This window comes from Mesoplodon mirus (assembly GCF_964341445.2).
Source record: "Mesoplodon mirus genome assembly, chromosome: 13".
NCBI classification, from domain to species: domain Eukaryota; kingdom Metazoa; phylum Chordata; class Mammalia; order Artiodactyla; family Ziphiidae; genus Mesoplodon; species Mesoplodon mirus.
In genome coordinates, this window is record NC_138989.1 from 64,435,478 (window position 1) to 64,453,349 (window position 17,872).

At 53.7% G+C, this 17,872-nt stretch overlaps 1 protein-coding gene across 6 annotated transcripts in view; it reads right to left on the reverse strand.

Annotated features, from left to right (window-relative positions):
• The window catches only part of ZBTB7C (zinc finger and BTB domain containing 7C), a gene marked incomplete at its 5' end in the record, with an annotated part of 374,377 nt that overhangs the window by 86,314 nt on the left and 270,191 nt on the right, over positions 1 to 17,872 (reverse strand). The window contains one exon of one of the 6 annotated variants that reach the window (XM_082640975.1): positions 10,470 to 10,594. The exons of the other annotated variants lie outside the window; for them this stretch is intronic. Coding sequence (XP_082497101.1) covers positions 10,470 to 10,594 — 125 coding nt within the window. Of the gene's footprint in view, positions 1 to 10,469; positions 10,595 to 17,872 lie in introns of those variants that run through there. 6 annotated transcript variants of the gene reach the window in all.

A 17,872-nucleotide genomic window follows, 5' to 3' on the forward strand; every position in this document is an offset into this window, starting at 1 on the left:
AGAACCCTTTCCCTAGTGTGTTTCGGGCAAGCAATCCCACCAGGGTCCTGCAAAGAGCAGGGCCGTGGGTGTGCCAGCACAGGGCCACTGCAGGAGCAGGGTGTACTCTGGGAAACTTTACAGACATAGCTGGGCCATCCTTTTATAACATTTGATCTCTTCAAAGGATGGTGTTTAAAAAGTTTACACACTGATGTTTTCTGTTTCCTTTATTACCTCTCATGCTGATTCCTCCCACCTCCCTTATTACCTGCTCTGAATTGATACCTGATAATAATGATTTTGAATAACCCATTCTATGGTAATTCTTCACTTTCCTTAGTCAACTGACTTAGTCTAAGAGCAGGCCAGAATTTTGTTATTGCTGGGTCTTATTAAACACACCAGAATAACTGTATCTTTAATCTACCCACCCCCTGACACCCTGGGACTTGACGACAGCCCTAGTGTGCTGCCCTCTCTCTCCCCATCAGAGCAGGCCTCAGAGCCCAGTCCTGCCCAGAGAGACCCTTGGCTTTTTAATCGAGTGACCTGAAACCGACTGTGGACTCGCACCTCCACTACTTTCCACAGGATGCTGCTCAGTTTATTTCTAAAATTTCAGACAGTTCCAGCCCCCAAGGGAGATCCTGGCCAAAGGGATGTCCCCATCCAGCTCCATGTCACCTGGGGACGCCTGCTTGGAAGAGGCCATTGTGCTGCATCAGAGTTTGTCCTGTCCAGCTGGTGAAGGCCAGCACTTACCGGCAGGGCACTGAGGGGTGCTCGCATTCCGTCCGCACAGCAACCCCGTGAGGTTTCATCCCCATTTTACAAATGGGGAAACCACAGCACAGAGACATTATGTAACTAGTCCAATGCCACAGAGCCTGTAAATGAGAACCAGGTCTTGAAACAGGCCCCGACTGCAGAGCCTGTGAGCTAAGAGGCTGTGGCACGCCGCTTCGCCTCTGGTCCCAGCTCAGAGCCTCTCCGTGAAGCCTCCCCTGAGCCTTCTGCCCCTCATCCCCTGCTCTGACTCTGAATAGCACCATCTTTCTGGACCAATTAGCAGAGTCTGTCACTTTTATAGACTCTTGCTTCATTTTCAAGTTCTGTCTTAACTGGGTAAACGGATGACAATTCTGGGAGGGCAGGGGCCAGAGAGCTGCATCTGCATCCTTTCTGGGGCCAGCAAAGGGCCTGGCACACAGTAGGGGCTGCTTCTGACCTTGCTGACTAGGCGTCACTTGCAATGGCCTCACTGGCTGCAGGGAAGGCCCCACCCATCCTCTGCTGGCTGCCCCCAGTGGAGGCTCACTTGGTCTGGCCAGTTCATCCCAGCGTGGGCCCGGGGTTGGCTGACGCTCAGCCCCTCTCCTCTGCCTGGGTCTGCAAAGAGCTCACCACCATGTTATTGGAAAGGCTTCCAAGAGCTGGAAGCCAGGTTCACTCAGAGGGTGCACCATGGGAGGAAGGGAGGAGGGCAGGGAGGGACGGTTTAGGGAAGCATCCCACAGCGGGAGCCCAACAAGGGAAGGCAGGGAGGAGCGGGCAGTGGACCCCACAGCTGGGTGTGCACCAGGCCAGCCAGGGGCCCACCGCGCAGGGTCCCGTCCTCTGGAGCACGCCTTCCTCTCCATCTTTGTTCACTCCGTTTGTTCCCCAACCTTCCTGGGGTCCAGTGTCACCTTGAAGAAACCCACCGGCCTGAAGGAAATCATCCCCACCTGCCCAAACATTACCCTGCGGTCTGTTTAGTCCAGCTTGTCCTTTCCGAAGCCCCTGGTTCTCCCTGCCATGCACCCCAACTGACAGTCCTCGCCAAGGTGCCCTCATTCTGGTCACTCACCCTCCTCTCACCTCACTGCCCCCACCACTCTGGGGCCAAGTCTGTGCCCAGGCTGTACAAGCAGGTACAGATGTCACTTGATTAAAGTGGTTCTAGGAGGTCCCCATTCCCACAGAAAATGCCTCCACACTCCGCCCGGAGTTACTGTGCTTTATCCTCACACCTGAAGTCCCCCCATTAGAAACTTAAGTCTCCTCTTTCAAAGACAGACACCCCCCGAAGAGGGTAATGCAGTTGCCAGAGGCTTTGGTAGCTTCGTGTGGGTTAGTGTAAAGGATTGGCTTTCTCCTAATAACTGGGTCAGATGAGCAGAGAGAGAGGATGGAGCGGGAGTCCTGAAGGGGTGCTAAGAGGCTGGGTGGGTGCGGTGATTCTGGAACACAGAATGATTCCTGGATCTGCAGGCTCCATGCAGGTGGAGGAATTTGAACAGTGAAAGAATAGCATGAAAGGACCAGGAAAAAAAGTTTTGCTGCCCTGAACAAGTATTGCTAACAGGGAGTGATGAAAAACTAAGGGTTGGGGCTTCCCTGGTGGTGCAGTGGTTGAGAGTCCGCCTGCCGATGCAGGGGACGCAGGTTCGTGCCCCGGTACGGGAAGATCCCGCATGCCGCGGAGTGGCTGGGCCCGTGAGCCATGGCCGCTGAGCCTGCGCGTCTGGAGCCTGTGCTCCGCAACGGGAGAGGCCACAACAGTGAGAGGCCTGCGGACGGCAAAAACAAAAACAAAAATAAAAACAAAAAAAAACCACTAAGGGCTGAACATACACTCAGGGGATCTTCATAACCTGGTTAGAACCCCAGAGTTTAGGCAGTCCATACTCAGAGTGGAATGTTCACCGAAAACACACACACACACACACCCCACACTCCCTCTCCAACACAGAATCCAAAAGAAGATACAGCGATGCCCAGAAAACTGCCTCAAATATATTTCCTTCCAAGCTGCCAGCGGAGGAGGTCCCACAGATCAGTAGGAGGCAGATCAAGCCCGTTTCCTTTTATTGAAACTTCTCCTCTTCTAGAATTTCTCCTTCTCTGCAGGTCCAGGCCACAGAGACATTAATCCCCATTCGAATGAACCTTCAAGGTTCTTCCTTCATTAGAAAAAAAAACTCTCAAAACACCCCCAAGCAGCGGCTCTAATGTCCCCCAGTGTACGTTCACCAGGGAGGGAGGGAGGGAGTGGCTCTGGGCCTCACCTGGCCTCGTTCTTGTTGGGAGGCAGATACGTGACTGCCCCCAACCCCGCCCTGCTTCCCCTCCCTCTAGCAGCTTTAATAAACACTGATGATTTCAGTCCTTCAAGCACAGCTGTCCTGCGAGTTGACCAGTCAGGGGTATGGGGTGGGAGCCAAGGGCTGGATCTCCAAATAAAGCAGCCCTCCCTTTCCCGCCTCCGCCCGCCTCTCCCGAGCAGGTGGGTGTTGAGGACGAGGGCACGTCTCTGGCTGAGACCAGGGATGACGGGAGCGTTTTCTGAGCTGCCAGCTGAGGGCAGAGCCCCAGTGGGGGAGGGGGGAGGAGAAGAGCTTGCAGACAGGGTTAGAGGCGAGGCCGCCCTCCAGACATGCCATGAATTCAGGCCTCTCCACAGCCCTCCATCCAAATCAAGGGGCCCTGAGATGGCACTTCTGGGGGCTAGCCTTAGGCTGCCTCTCTGGTTAAAATATGTGGCACATTATTGGAGGAGAGAAATGGAGTGTTAGTCAATTCGTCACCTATAGGAGGTGTGTGGGAAGTGGCTAAATGGCTAAATGGATGAATGAATGCATGAATGTCTGACACTCTGGGCTACTATTAGAAACAGCAGTAAAAGAAGGGGAGGAAAGCTATGGGGACTTCAAGGGAGGTGGGTAGGGATGCTACTGAGGGGAGTGGGAGAAGAAAGGGCTACCAAGTCATATTCTACCTCATCACCGTGGTGCACACAGCCAGCCAGGCAGCTCGGACCCTCAAAGAGCATGACTCCCTTATCAAGTAACTTCCATTTGCATGACTCCTGCTAAATCCTCCTCCTAGAAGTTGGGAGAATTGTCCTCTTAGAATGTGACACTCAGAACTGTCATAGCTGAACTTCAGAAACCATCCACTCAAGGGCTCTCTGAATGTTTTTTCAGCAGCAGAAGCTCCCTTGTACAAATAAAATTTCATGCAAAAACAGACTCACCCTGAACTGTTCTGCTTGAATCAGCTCCATGAATCCCTTTGGAGACACCAGTCTAATCCAACGCCTCGTTTTGAGAAAGGAAACTGCAGCCCAGAGAGGTCAGCCTGTGTTCTCACTCTCCATCACAACCGCCTTCAGGCGCCTGGTCCCCTCTGCTGAGCATCTACTTCAGTACCTCGTGGGTGGGGCCCGGCACATGTAATCTTTAAAAGGTTTCACAGGTGATGACCACCTGGAGTCAGGTTTAGGAACTGCTGGATTAAGCACTGCTTGAAAGTGAAGAGTAAATTAGTAGCTGGGCCTGATCCCAGCTGCTTGACAATGATATCCAAGAAGCGATTGGAATTCATTTCCGGGACTGAGGTCTGTTTGTATTGAACTTGATGCCACTGACTGAGATTTTAGCATGTTCTGGGTGAAAGGTTAATTTTTCATAATCTTTGGCAGTCTTTCAAACTAGGGGAGTCCCCCCTCAACCACTCGGCTCCTATCTACCTCTGTTAAGAGTGTGACTCCAGTCAGTCCCATAGGTATGACAAGGGGATGAAATTATTTCACTGTGGAGCTGAAATACCAGTGGGAAATAGAGCACCCAGCCACACCTATAGAGGTTTTGCATGAATCAATGGATCTTGTCAGCAGCTCAAGGCCCTAACAGGAATGGGACGAGGTGGCCTTGTGTTGCCCGGCTGCCACCTGGTTATGATGTTAGCTCTCCAACAGTTTTATTCATGGTCCCCAAAGTGTCATTTAACATAATAAAAAGGTCAGGATCTTAGTCGTCTCCATCAAAGTCCCAAACATTGAACAGCTTGTCCAATGAATGTCACATTTATTTCCCTTCAGGTCCATTTCTTCCTTTCCCAGGGCCTGGCTTTCCATCAGCAGCTGCATCTGGATCAAGTGGGGCTGAGGGAGCGGGCCCCACTGCTGGCTCTCTGGAGCATTCCTCGGGAAAACAGAATGAGAGCACCGACCCCTGCATTGTCCCATAGAACAGTGTCACACCGTGCGACCCTGCACTGTCCCATAGAAACTTATAGGGAAAACCTGGTGAGAGGTCTGGGACATGCAGAGGAAACACCAGGCTAGGTAGGATGATCAAGAAGTTGAAATACACGGATCTCACTATAGGTACGGCAAGCAAATGTGACTTAGCTGATTCCAGAATATTTCCTGGGTGCTGCTTCCTTGAGCATATAAACCCTTAGAAAATAGGATGCCTACAACGAAAAAGGCAGATAGTAGCAATAAATGTTGTCAAAGATGTTGAGAAACTGGAATCCTTACACACTGCTGAAGAGAATGTAAAATGGTGCAGCCACTGTGAAAAACAGTCGGCAGTTTCCCAAAAGGTAACACATAGAGTTACCATCTGACCCAGCAATTCCACTCCTAGGTATATATCCAAGAGAAAGACTAACCTATGGCCAAACAACATCTGTGCATGAATGTTCATAGTCGTATTGACAAGAGCCAAACATGGAAACAACCCAGCTATCCATCAGGTGATGATTGGATAAATAAAATGTGATATATCCATACAAGGAACATTATTCAGCAATAAAAGAAATGAAATACCGATACATGTTACACTGTGGATGGACCTTAAAAACATTACGTGAAGTGAAAGAAGTCAGTCGCAAAAGGCCGCATATTCTATGATTCCATTGATATGAAATGTCCAGAACAGGCAAATATATTTAGAGATAGAAAGTAGATTTTTGGTGACCTAGAACTGGGGAGTTGGGGTGAAATGGGGAGTGAGTGCTAATGGTTACGGGGTTCTTTTTGGTGTGATGAAAATATTCTAAAATTGACGATGGTGAGGGTAGCACAACTTTGTAAATATACTAAAAACCACTGACTTGTACATTTTAAGTGGGTGACTTGCATGGTATGTGACTTATATCTCAATAAAGCTGGTATTAAAAAAACCCCCAACAAACCTTAGAAAAGTTCCTGTTATTTAGGTTCTGCTTAAATAGAGGCATTCTCTGCTAGACTTCCCTAGGGCTTAAAAGAAGGCATGTATCAATAGGAATTAGGGTCACTGTCACCTCTAACTTTTACCAGTAGCTTCACAGAAAACAATGGATCCACCCGTTAGCTCCAGCAAGAACAAAATTATCAGCCAGAATCCACAGCCAAAAAAGCAACAGCCCTGAGTGCACGTGTGCACATATGTGTGTGTAGGCAAGGCAGAATTTTTCTGAAGGCCAAGTTCAGCTCTGTGATATTATTTGGGAAGGTCACGTGTACATCTGCTTCTGGTTTGTATCTAATTTGAAAAAGCCGACACTGACTGTGTACTCTATTATTAGGCAGTTTTTTCAGTTCCGTGTCTCGGTGTTGCTCTACTCAATTTGTTCAGAGGATGAACTCACTTCTTGACAGATGAAGAACATCCCGCCCCGGGGTTCTGGCCCAGGAGGGGCAGGCTTCGGTTGTGCCAGCTTTTCCCCTTCTGCACCTCATGTGACCTGAGCCAGGCCACTACTGGAGAAGAGTTCTTACCCCCGGGGAAAGCTTCCTTCTTGATCGCTGGCCTCCTGCAGGTGGAGGAGATGCGGGGGTGATGAGGAAAGGGAAGGAGGCCCACTCTGGCTGGTCCCCTTCCAAGCAAGGCCTCAGTGGAGGGGGCCTCCCAAAGGGAACAAAAGGGAGTGAGACAGGAGAGCACACATTCTTCTTTTTCTAAACACAGGCTCGAGATGGACAAAGGGAAAGTTAAATTAGGCTGCAATTTTGAAAGTCATCCACTGAAGATAAACTCTCCCTTCAAAGGAATTACTCATCTTACTCCATCGTGGTACCTTGGGGTCTATCAGTATTCAAATTTATGAAGCAACGACATGCAGCATATATAGTACAAAGGGCCCATTTCATCACCCCATTCCTCAAGTTATCTGTTTTTTGCTAAGTCATGAGAAGTCCAGCAACTTAAAAACCAAAACAAAAACTAACAAGCGCGCATGAAGATGGAAAAAAATCCTTGGTGGAAGTTACTAGGAGGCAGGCAGCTTCAGAAAGGAAAAAACACAATCTCTGACTAATATGAAGGAGACTCCAAATTGCTCTTGGCAACAATCTCTCAACCCCAGATTCCCCTCCCTCTATTCATCTCCACAGTTCCCAGCCAAAGGAAAATAAACTGAACAGCTCTCTCCCTGGCCCAACCTGTAGGGCTGCACGGCTGAGCAAGCGCTGAGCAAACAGACATCCCCATGCAATTATCCACCTGTGCAATCGCTGTAAACATGGGGCAGCCAGGCGGGGGGCTCACCGCTCTGATCAGGCTGATCATCTCAATATTAGGAGAAAAATGCCTTTATTCTGTCACCACGACATCAAAATGGAATACAACGTGATCTTGTGACCTCAAACGCAAGAGATTTTTTAAAAAAGGAAGAAAAGAAAAAATAAGAAACAAAGAAGAAAGGAAGAGGAAAACCGTCCTCCCCAGAAGAGTTGGTGTCAGTTCTGAAGAAGTAAGCCCGCAGAACATCCCTCACATGGGCTTAGCTTCAAGGCAAGATTTATCAGTTCACCTTCCTCACAAAAGTGAGAGTTAATTTTAGAGGCAGTTATCTTACACCCATTATACCATTCAAGATGGAAGGAGAGTTAACAGGCCAAATGTCCTGAAATATTTATGGCCGCTCTGTGGCAAAGATTCATCTGACACCGTTTTATTAGGACAGATATGTCTGTTCAGCTAAAGCAGAGATGGACAGGAGCATCGGGAAATGGCATTGTGAGTGGAGATATAGCGGATGGAGCACCATCTTTTCAGCTGAGTCCTGAAACACCCTGGCAGGCGGGCGTGAGCTGCTCTGAGAGCTATGGACAGTCAAGAGACCTGGGTTCTAGTGCTGGCTTCACTACCAAGTCCTGTGAACATGGACCAGCTTCCCCAATGGTAGGATGAGGGGCTTGGAGCTGCAGCTCCAGCCCTGAGAGTATAGAAGGTGCCATTGCAGCCGCTGAGGAACGAGGGTGGGGGCCGGGAGTGATGCTCCTGGGGCAGCTCTCAGCCTGGCTGGCACTGCTGCAGAGAGGCACCAGTCCTCCTAGAGGCTGCATGGGGTCTTGTCCTCTCCAGTTTCGATGCCCAAAACTAAAGGCTCATCTTAGAACCCACGACTGTAAACCAGTAATCTGAACAGCAGGGGCTCAAACAGCTTCCTAGGCACTGTGTGCGCTCCAGGGACCAGTCCTCATGACTGCAGCATGGGGACACTCACCATTCCAACTGCCCACCCCTCGTCTTCTCCCAGCCCCCCCGCTGCCTCTCCTTCTTCACCGCCATGCTTCTGCAGCACCTTCCCACATACTGTCTCATTTCATTCACTCAATACTCACTGAAGGATGTACTGTTACAATTACTATTCCCATTGACAGAGGCCAGGAACCAGGTCAGATTTCACTTACTAATGTATGCCAACACTTAGCATGGTGCTTGGAATCACACATTAGACAATATAACAGTTGTCGAATAAATGATTGACTGATTCAGTGGAAAGAAACTCAGGTTCAAGAAGGTTAACATTGGATGTAACACATACTATTTTGTACAATAATTATACCAGAGTGATGGAGTCCTGTCTCCTCAACTAAAATGAAACATTCTAAAAGATGGGTGGTATAATGGGTAGCTTGGATTCCTGGTTCTGTCACTAAGTAGCTGGGCAGCTTATTTAACCCCTTTGAGCTTCAGTTTCCTCATCTGCAAAGTGGAGCTAATGATTCATATCTGATGGGTTGTGTGGGTTAGAGGAGATAAAGTATGCCAAGCGCAGTACCTGGCACATGGTAGATGGTCTCTGAATGTCCCATCCCTCTCTTCCCTGCCCGTACCCTCTTTGGCTTATCTCCCACAGCTGACACGGCAGGATAAGCCTCGAGTTCTATGACCTCCAGGCCTTTGCTCTTTTGGTCTTCCTCCCTCAGGGTCCTGCCCCAAAGCCTCCTCTTATTTTAAGCCTTTGTAGACCTCTTTGGCTGCCTAAGTGCCTCTTCTCAGATCCCAAGATGGCTCTCCCAGTTGTCTCTCAAAGAAAAGTTGATTCAGGGAAGGGCCCAGTGTGTAGCTTGTGTCTCTTTTGACTTGTTAGAAGAGATCTGGAGATCTATCCAGAGGAGGTCCCTGAACCCTTCTAATTCCTAGGATTTAACTGGGTGACGGAGTGGAGCTGAAACTTGAACCTGGCAGGACCATTGCCCTGCCTCTCCCTCCCCTTCCACAAAAACTTCTATGACTCTGGAGAAAACTGCCTGATTGTTTCAACCACTTCCTTTACTTGTTCATATTCCTGCATTCGCAGGGATTGGAAGGGGTACGCCACCCGTCGCCCAATGAATCGCGGCAATGAGGCTGCCTCCTGTGCAGAGCCCAGTACCAGGGGTTAAAAGAAAAAGGGCAGCCGTCCCAGGCCCACCGTCCACAACCGGGACAACAGAAGCCAGAAACCAGCACGACCAAACCCGACGACCCACGGAGCCCTGACCACAGACACGAAGAAAACTGCACCCGCTCGACTCTCAGCGCCGGGGTGTGTGTGTTGTGTGCGGGGCGGGGGGGATGTGTGTGTGCAGGCTCTTTCCAGAGTCCCTCCCAGGCCAGCCCGCGGCCGCTGCGGGAACCCTGCTGCAGGGAACCCGGCGGTCGCGAGGGCGACGCGGGTTGGGGCGCGCGGAGCCGGCCCGTCCCACCCGGACCCGGCCGCCTCTGGAGCTCCGGGACCCGGGCTTGGCTCCACCGCCCACCCACGCCCAGGTCAGGGAACAGGGAAGGGTCCCCACCCACCCGGTTCTGCTGGCGATTCAGCCCGGGACGGCGACTGGATTCCCTCGGGCTCGCCCAGCGACTTGTGCCAATACCCCTTTCATTCCTGCCCCTGTCCTGACTTCTGCCAGGAGTTAGTTACCTTGGCTTTCTCCCTGCCCCCGCCCCCAAGTTTTGCATCTGACATAGGGGAGACCAAGCTTTTTTTGGGGGGGGAGGGTCTTGAAACTTACAATGTCTATCGACCACTACCTTCCAGAGTGCCCCTCGCACTCTCCGCTGTCCCCTTTCTGCCACCCCAAAACCTGCCGCGAGGGCCGCGGGCGCTGAGAACGCGAGCAGAGTTGCTGTATTCCGAGTCCCCGATTCTTTCCTGCGCTGCGCTGGGAGGTAGGCGGCCGCGCGCCCCTGCGTTACCGCGAAGGGCCCTAGCCCCGCTTTCCCAGCACGCTCGTTTCCAGCCCAGGCGCGGCTTTGAAATTCCTCGCGGACGCCGCCGCTCACGCCCGACGAGGGCCAGTCCGAGCCGCCACCCGGGCCAGGCGTCCCCGCAGTGCCCGGAGAGGTGATGCAGCCGCCGGGCGCCCGAGGCGCCTCCTCCCCGCCCCCGCCTCCACGGCCGCCTGCCCGGAGCCCCGAGCCCATCCCAGCCCGCTCCGGCCGAGGCCGCCGCAGACCCACCTGGCCGCCCCGGGGACGCCGCTCGTGCCCGGGTCGTGTCCTGAGCGCCGCCAGGGTCCCGGGCTGGGAATCCACGCGGCAGCGCTGCTCAGGGGAGCCTGCCGCAGCCGGCGGGAGGTTGTCATTGATTCGTGCTGGGCGAGTTAAGCCATTCCAGGAGTGGTTTTGAGAGAGCACTCCCACCCCTCCCTCCAACCAGAAGTATTTGGCAGGCAGCCCCTTTTTGTCCACCTGTACTGTTCAGCGCGGGACAAGGACCAATTTCACTAGCCGCGCTTTACGCCTCACTTTCTAATACGAAAAGTAAGCCCCTTCGTAAAGGTAAAGCAGAAATGAAAGCAAGGGCAGTGGAGGAGCTTTTCCCCCACTTTTCTCCTGGATCTCTCCGTTTGTTTATTTTTTCTCTAACATTTCACAAAATGCCTTACTATTTATCTCAAATCAGGGATGGCTTTTCATTGTTATTGTTTTTTTCTCCCATTCTGCACGTCTTTTATTTTTAGAGGCAATTTTATTTCCATTTGCCTGAAACCTGAGACCAATAAAATTACTAGAATCATATGTTTTCTCTTTAAAGGGCCGTGAGTGTAACTTATCAAATGAAACACTGCACAGCAAGCATTCAAGTGGCAAATGAAAAGGAGACAAGTGCAGGAAGTAAGCACAGAACCGTGGCTCCCTCCACGGGGCTGCTCAGGGAACTTGGCCCAGAGGGAGTCCTGAAGCCTGAAGTGGGAGCACCTACTGCCCTATTCTCCCCAACGACAAACACAGTATCACCAGGCTCTCCCTGGCTTTGTCACCGTTCTAAGACTGACTCAGAAATGCCAACCAGAGACCCAACAGTCCACATCTGGGGTGGGCCAGCCACCAATCCCAGAGACGTGTGGCGGAGCACCCTTGCCCAAGCTGTTCCTTGAAACCACATACCACGCCCTTCTTGAAACTGCCAGCTTGGAGGCTCCTGCTGCTTTCAGCCCTCTTCCCCAGAACTGCCCTTCACCTGGGGGGAACCTTCACTAACTCCTGGGTACCTAGGCTGGCGGTTCTCAGAAAGGGGGGAGGAGCCAGGGAGGGAGGGTCCTTCTTCCCTGGAGACCAGCTGCCTGGTGTGTGATGGAGACTCAGCTCAAAACAGATGAGACCAATGAGAGACCTGGCCCTCCATGGCCTCTGCCGCTCTTCACCGGCAGGCCACAAACATTAAAGCATCCCAGGGCCAAAGGTAAGTCCCAAAGGCCCATCAGTCTGTGAAGGCCCAGGATGGGGCTGAGGTTTGCAGAACCCCAGGAAGATGGTTCAGACTTAAATTGATCTCTTCCAACAGGTGCCCCCTGCCCGAAATCCCAGTGTTAATGATTCGTTCCTTTGTGGGGCACGCCCTGCACAGAGCCTGCGCCAGGCAGGCAAATTTGCTTCAGGAAGGCAGGAAGGGTCTCCTTCTGTAGTTCTAAAACTGAAAAGTACCCATGCGTCAGGGGCAAGAGTCTCCACAAGGGGCTGGAAGGAGTTTGTCAGACCTTCTTGTTATGGTGGGAGGGTCAGGGATGGCAGCACGTGGGGGTGGAGAGGCTCAGAGCTGGGGAGGGAAGGGGAGGGGAGGAGAGGGGTGAGGAGGGGTGAGGAGGGGAGGGGAGGGGTGGGGAGGGGTGGAGAGGGAAGGGGAGGGGAGAGGAGGGGTGAGGAGGGGAAGGGAGGGGTGGAGAGGCTCAGAGCTGGGGAGGGAAGGGGAGGGGAGGAGAGGGGTGAGGAGGGGTGAGGAGGGGAGGGGAGGGGTGGGGAGGGGTGGAGAGGGAAGGGGAGGGGAGGGGAGGGGTGAGGAGGGGAAGGGAGGGGTGGGGAGGGGAGGGGTTGGGAGGGGTGGAGAGGGAAGGGAAGGGGAGGGGAGGGGAGGGGTGAGGAGGGGAAGGGAGGGGTGAGGAGGGGAGGGGAGGGGAGGGGTGGGGAGGGGAGGGGTTGGGAGGGGTGGAGAGAGAAGGGAGGGGAAGGGAGGGGTGAGGAGGGGAGGGGAGGGGTGGGGAGGGGAGGGGTGGGGAGGGGTGGAGAGAGAAGGGAGGGGAAGGGAGGGGTGAGGAGGGGAGGGGTGGGGAAGGGAGGGGTGAGGAGGGGAGGGGTGGGGAGGGGTGAGGAGGGGAGGGGTGGGGAGGGGTGGGGAGGGGTGGGGAGGGGTGGGGAAGGGAGGGGTGGGGAGGGGAGGGGTGGGGAGGTGTGAGGAAGGGAGGGGTGGGGAGGGGAGGGGAGGGGAGGGGAAGGGAGGGATGGGGAGGGGAGGGGGTGCTAAATCAGGGAATCAGGCACTGAAGGTCAGAAGGGAAGGTGCTTAATCAGGGTTAGTGGACAGCTTCCAAGATTGGATGACTCCATATAGGTTTTTATCAAAAACCACGTACTCCCGGAACATCCAAGCCAAAGAATGAAAAGTTAAATCCCTGTGTCCACAAAGGCACTAATTAAATATCCACTCAAGCATAACTCCACACTCCACTCCTAGAACCAGTAGGTAAAGGTGCCAGCGTATGACCTGGATGGAATCAGTATCAATCCAGAAGTGTTTCTCGTGCACCCAGAAGTTGAGGTTTGCCACAGCGGCCTGGGTGGAGGTGGGATGGGGTGGGTGCAGTGGGGTGCCGCCCTCCCCTCGGAGCCTCACGTCTTGTGGGGAGATAAAGCACAGGGGACCAGTCAGCGTGGGGTGGGGTACATAGAGCACTATCCGGGGTCCATTAAGGAACAGGGCGCTGATTCTGCAGAGCAGACAAGGAACCAAAGGCAGTCATGATGATAGGACTCATCTGGAGAGGAAGTGGTCCAGGCAGACCTGGAAGTCTGTGCTGCTGTGAGCAGGAGGGCATGCCAGGTGGGGGGAGTGAAGGCTGGGGGAGGGGCAGCTGGCCTGGCTTAGAGGGTTCTCCCAGTGGGTAAAGCATCAGGTTGGGGTCGACAAGAGAATCAGTTTATGGATACAGCTTCCAGCTAAAAGGAGAGAGTACAGGGCTTCCTTGGTGGCGCAGTGGTTGAGAGTCTGCCTGCCGATGCAGGGGACGCGGGTTCGTGCCCCGGTCTGGGAGGATCCCACATGCCGCGGAGCGGCTGGGCCCGTGAGCCATGGCCGCTGAGCCTGCGCGTCCGGAGCCTGTGCTCCACAATGGGAGAGGCCACAGCAGTGAGAGGCCCGTGTACCGCAAAAAAAAAAAAGAAAAAAAAAAAAAAAGGAGAGAGTACAGGGCAGGGCCTGCTTTGGAGGGAGGGAGCATTGGAGCACCTCTTTCAAACCCAGCTGGAGCTGGATGTGAGCAGAGGGAGTGGAGGAGGGAGGCTGTAGGGAGGGGTGGGGGAGAGTTGCGCGCCCAGCCCAGCCTACCCCTAGGCGGTTCCTCCTAGCAGGGCTCCAGCCCCTGGACCTGAAGGAGCGTCTGAGTAGGCCAGTGGGTGGTGCCAGGCCTGAGGATACTGCAGCCAAGAGCCTCGGGGGGAAAGTTGGCCACGGTCCAGCCCACCGTCTGGGTACCGCAGTGGACAGTGGATGTCATTCCTCCCTCCCCCTTAATCACTGTGTGTGGTGTGCATGCCCTGTTGGGACACACCCTTGGGAAGGGCTCTGGGCAAAAAGTGGGGAGCCCTGCCCCGCTGCCCCTCCAGCCTCGCCTCCCTGTTCTCAGCCCCCATGCCAGCTGCCTTCTGGGAACAGGAACATAAAGGAGTCTTGGAGGGTGGGGTGGGGAGAGGAGGGTGGGAGAGGCTCCCAAAGCCACACAGAAGGGGCTCAGGGCGGGCCAGACTCTAGATCTGTTACTGTGCATTTCCTTTGGGGAGGTGGTTCCCTCCTAGGCCCTCTCTGGCCCCCCCGCCCTTACTCCCCCTCCTCCTCTCCCCCTCCTTCCCGCCCCACCCCCTTCCTGGGTCAGGTCGGTCAGAGCGCTTGGAAACAGGCTGGCTTACAGACGCCCGGCCTTCCACATCTGCCTCCAAACCACCACACGCCCTTGTTCCAGGGAGCAGGAAAGCATCTGCACCAACCACCAAGCGGTGGCTCGGGAGGCTAAACAGAAGCACAGGGAGCAGAACCGCTACCGTCAACTTGAAACGTGAGCGGTGCCTGGTCATCAGCTGTGACACAGGCACGAAGACAGCTTCTGTACAAGCAGGCACACATACACAATGTGTACAGAGAGGCGGACACGCAGATGGCCCGTGTAATCCGAAAGTAGTAATCACTCACATCTATTGAGAATCTACCCCTCATTTAATCCTTCAAGCACACCATGAGGTAGGTCCTTTTATTTTCTCCATTTTACTAATGAGGAAACAGGGGCCCAGAGAGGTCATGTCGCTTGTTCAAGGTCACACAGCTTGATAAATCACAACCACTGGACATGATGCCTGGATCTTTGGACTCTGCTGCCCAGAGGCTGACCCCAGGGTTGGGCTCTGGCACTTTGTCTAGTTCCTACAACTGGTTCCCTAAGAAGCAGTTTGCTTTGCTAGTGTGTGCCTCAGTTTCCCCACCTGCTGAGCAGGCAGAGTAATGACTCTTACTGAACTGAGAGGCTGCTATTAGGCAGGAGAAGGCTGAGATGGAGGTTAGACTGTGATAAAGCGCTAGAGCAAGTCTTCCCTAGAGGACACACACGGCACTGAGGTTGAGTGATACTCAGGCTGGAAACTCAGGGTCGCCCTTGCTGCCTCCCTCTCCTTCCCGCCCCTCCCCCTGCCCCAGCCAAATCACCACTTGCAAGACTCCAATCTCCAAGGTAGATCCCCAGTCTGCCCTCTACCTGCGTCCTCCACCACTGCCCTAGCCACCAACCCTCTCCCCTTGACTTGGGCGGGACCCCCTACTGGCCCCCCTGCTCCCACTCCTGTCCTGTTTCCACCCAGTGCCACACAGCTGCCCCGGTAATCCTCAGACGTGCATCTGGCCATGTCACAGGGCACTTAAAATGCAGTCCAAACTGTTCACTGTGGCCCACGAGGCAGGGAGAATCCCTGCTTCTCTCCCCAGACTCACCCCTGCCTCCCGCCCCCATCCTCCAGTCACCAGCAGACACACCGAGTTCCTTTGCCTTCCTGTTGTGGGACCTTCCTTGGTCTGACATGCCCTCCTCTTACCTAAGGTCTTGAAGAAGCGTCACTTCCTCAGGGAAGGCTTCCTTGACCACCACGGATAGAAAACCTGCCCCCCATTATCTATTTCTGACCCTTGATCGAAGCACTCATGCAGCTCGTTTACTTTTATTTAACAGCATGTTTACAATTAATTATGTTTCAACTGTCCCTCCCACCAGAACAGAGGCTGCTTGTGGGCCGGGGACCCTGTGTGTCTTTTTCACTGTGTGTACCTGGTACTCGGTAGCCTCCTGGCAAATATGTGGGGGGAAAAACGTTTGTAGAGAAAACCTTAGATCCAGGAGGACTGGATTTAGTCCTGGCTTGGCCACTGGCAGGCTGTGTGCCGCTGGGGATGTCACACGCCCTCCCACATTCTCATCCTCATCCTCAGGAAAGGGGAACTATGGACGAGATGAAGACCAGGAGCCCGACCAGGTGGATGCTCTGCAGCCAGGCTAGTGCCAGTAAGCAAACAAGAAGACAATCCTGGCCGTAATGCACTTGAAAGGGCTTTGAGAAGGTTTTGCTTCTGTCATCAGCCCTGCTGATTTTTTTTTTTTTTTTTTTGCGGTACGCGGGCCTCTCACTGTTGTGGCCTCTCCCGTTGCGGAGCAGAGGCTCCGGACGCGCAGGCTCAGCGGTCATGGCTCACGGGCCCAGCCGCTCCGCGGCATGTGGGATCTTCCCGGACCGGGGCACGAACCCGTGTCCCCTGGATCGGCAGGCGGACTCCCAACCACTGCGCCATCAGGGAAGCCCGAGCCCTGCTGATTTTTTATGCGAATCGGCTTGTGAGGACTGAGGGCATTCTCACAGCTGTGACCCATCCACCCCCTGCACATGCTGCCACGCAAGCATGCAAACAGGTTGGTCCAGAGCAGCAGTTACGACCTCCGAGAGAACCAGCAGGAGACCCAGTCAGGGCTGATTTTATCTGGGGATTTCCACCCAACAGCCACGCTCCCCCGACACGGCAGGTCTGAGGGCCCGACCTCCGATGAGGTCTGTGCATGCGGTGCTTTGAGTTTTCAGGGGCTTCTAAACCCATCATGCTCAGTCCCACCACAACCCTGAGTCCCACTTTGCACATGAGGAAACTGAGGCTTAGATTAAAAAGCGAGTGAGTGGCAGAATGGAGATGTCTGAAATCAGTGATGCAAGACTCTCGTGAGATTAAGAGTCTTTTAAAAACTTATGTATATGAATATATAATTTTAAAGAGAGTATTGATCTATCTGAAAAAACATTTGAAATTCTTCCACAATAGAGAAAATGTGTGAGACCGAGGCGAGAAGGTGACCCGTAATCCCACCACATTAGGCAACATGACGGCCATGCAGGGCCACTAGTCTTGCCTCAGTGCCCCCCCTCCCCCCAGCCAACATCTCTCTGGCTCACTGGAGCGTACAGTCCACCCCCCACTAAGTGCAAGCTTCACCTGACATCCCACTTTGCACTTCTTAGGTGCTCAAAAAACGTTTAATTAAAATTTGAGAAAAACTCAACTGGCTGGAGCACGAAGGTGGCACTTCAGGGGCACCTGGCCTCTTGCATCACGGCCCAGCTTCCTGTCTGATGACAGACCGAGTGCTCACTATTCTGAAGTCCCTGGTTTGTACTGTTATCGCATGGATGTACCTGTAATCACGCGATTCTATCACTTTGGTCCTCAGATCAGATTTTATTGAAATGTATTAAAATGCCAGTGTGAGATAACAATTCATCATTGTTTCGCATCAAGAACAGAGAAGGAGTGACGACAGAATCTAACCTAAGCTTATACAGTCAGAAAGTTTATCCCAATCTGCCCGTTGCCCATGCTGCACACATTTCTGCCACTGGGTCGTAGGGCGGCAGACCCATCCTCCAGACCCCACTGGCCAGACTCCTTGGCCTAAGTCCCCAACTTCTTCAGGTACACAGAGGTGATCCAGGGGAGCCGAGTCCTGTGGCTGGCTGGCCTTTGGCTTCCCAGTCCAGTGGGAGCTGGAGAAGAAGGCGAGGCCCAGCGGGGAGGCCCAGACACTCGGAGCCCTCCCTCCACCTCTCAGGTGCGCTGGGAGACCAGCCGGAGCTTGTCCTGACCTCGGGTGGGAGCCTCTGAGAGGAGGTACAGGCTGAGAACAGGGTGCCAAGATGCCAGAATTGTTCCCTCTGGGGAAGTGAGGGGGAAGTACCCTGCCTGGCTGGGCACACAACAGATGGGGCGAGTGAGCTCACAGCCTGGGAGTCCCAGGGCTGCCAGGGCCTCGCCCTCCTCCCAGATTGTATCGGTGGCAGTGGCAGCCTCGGGA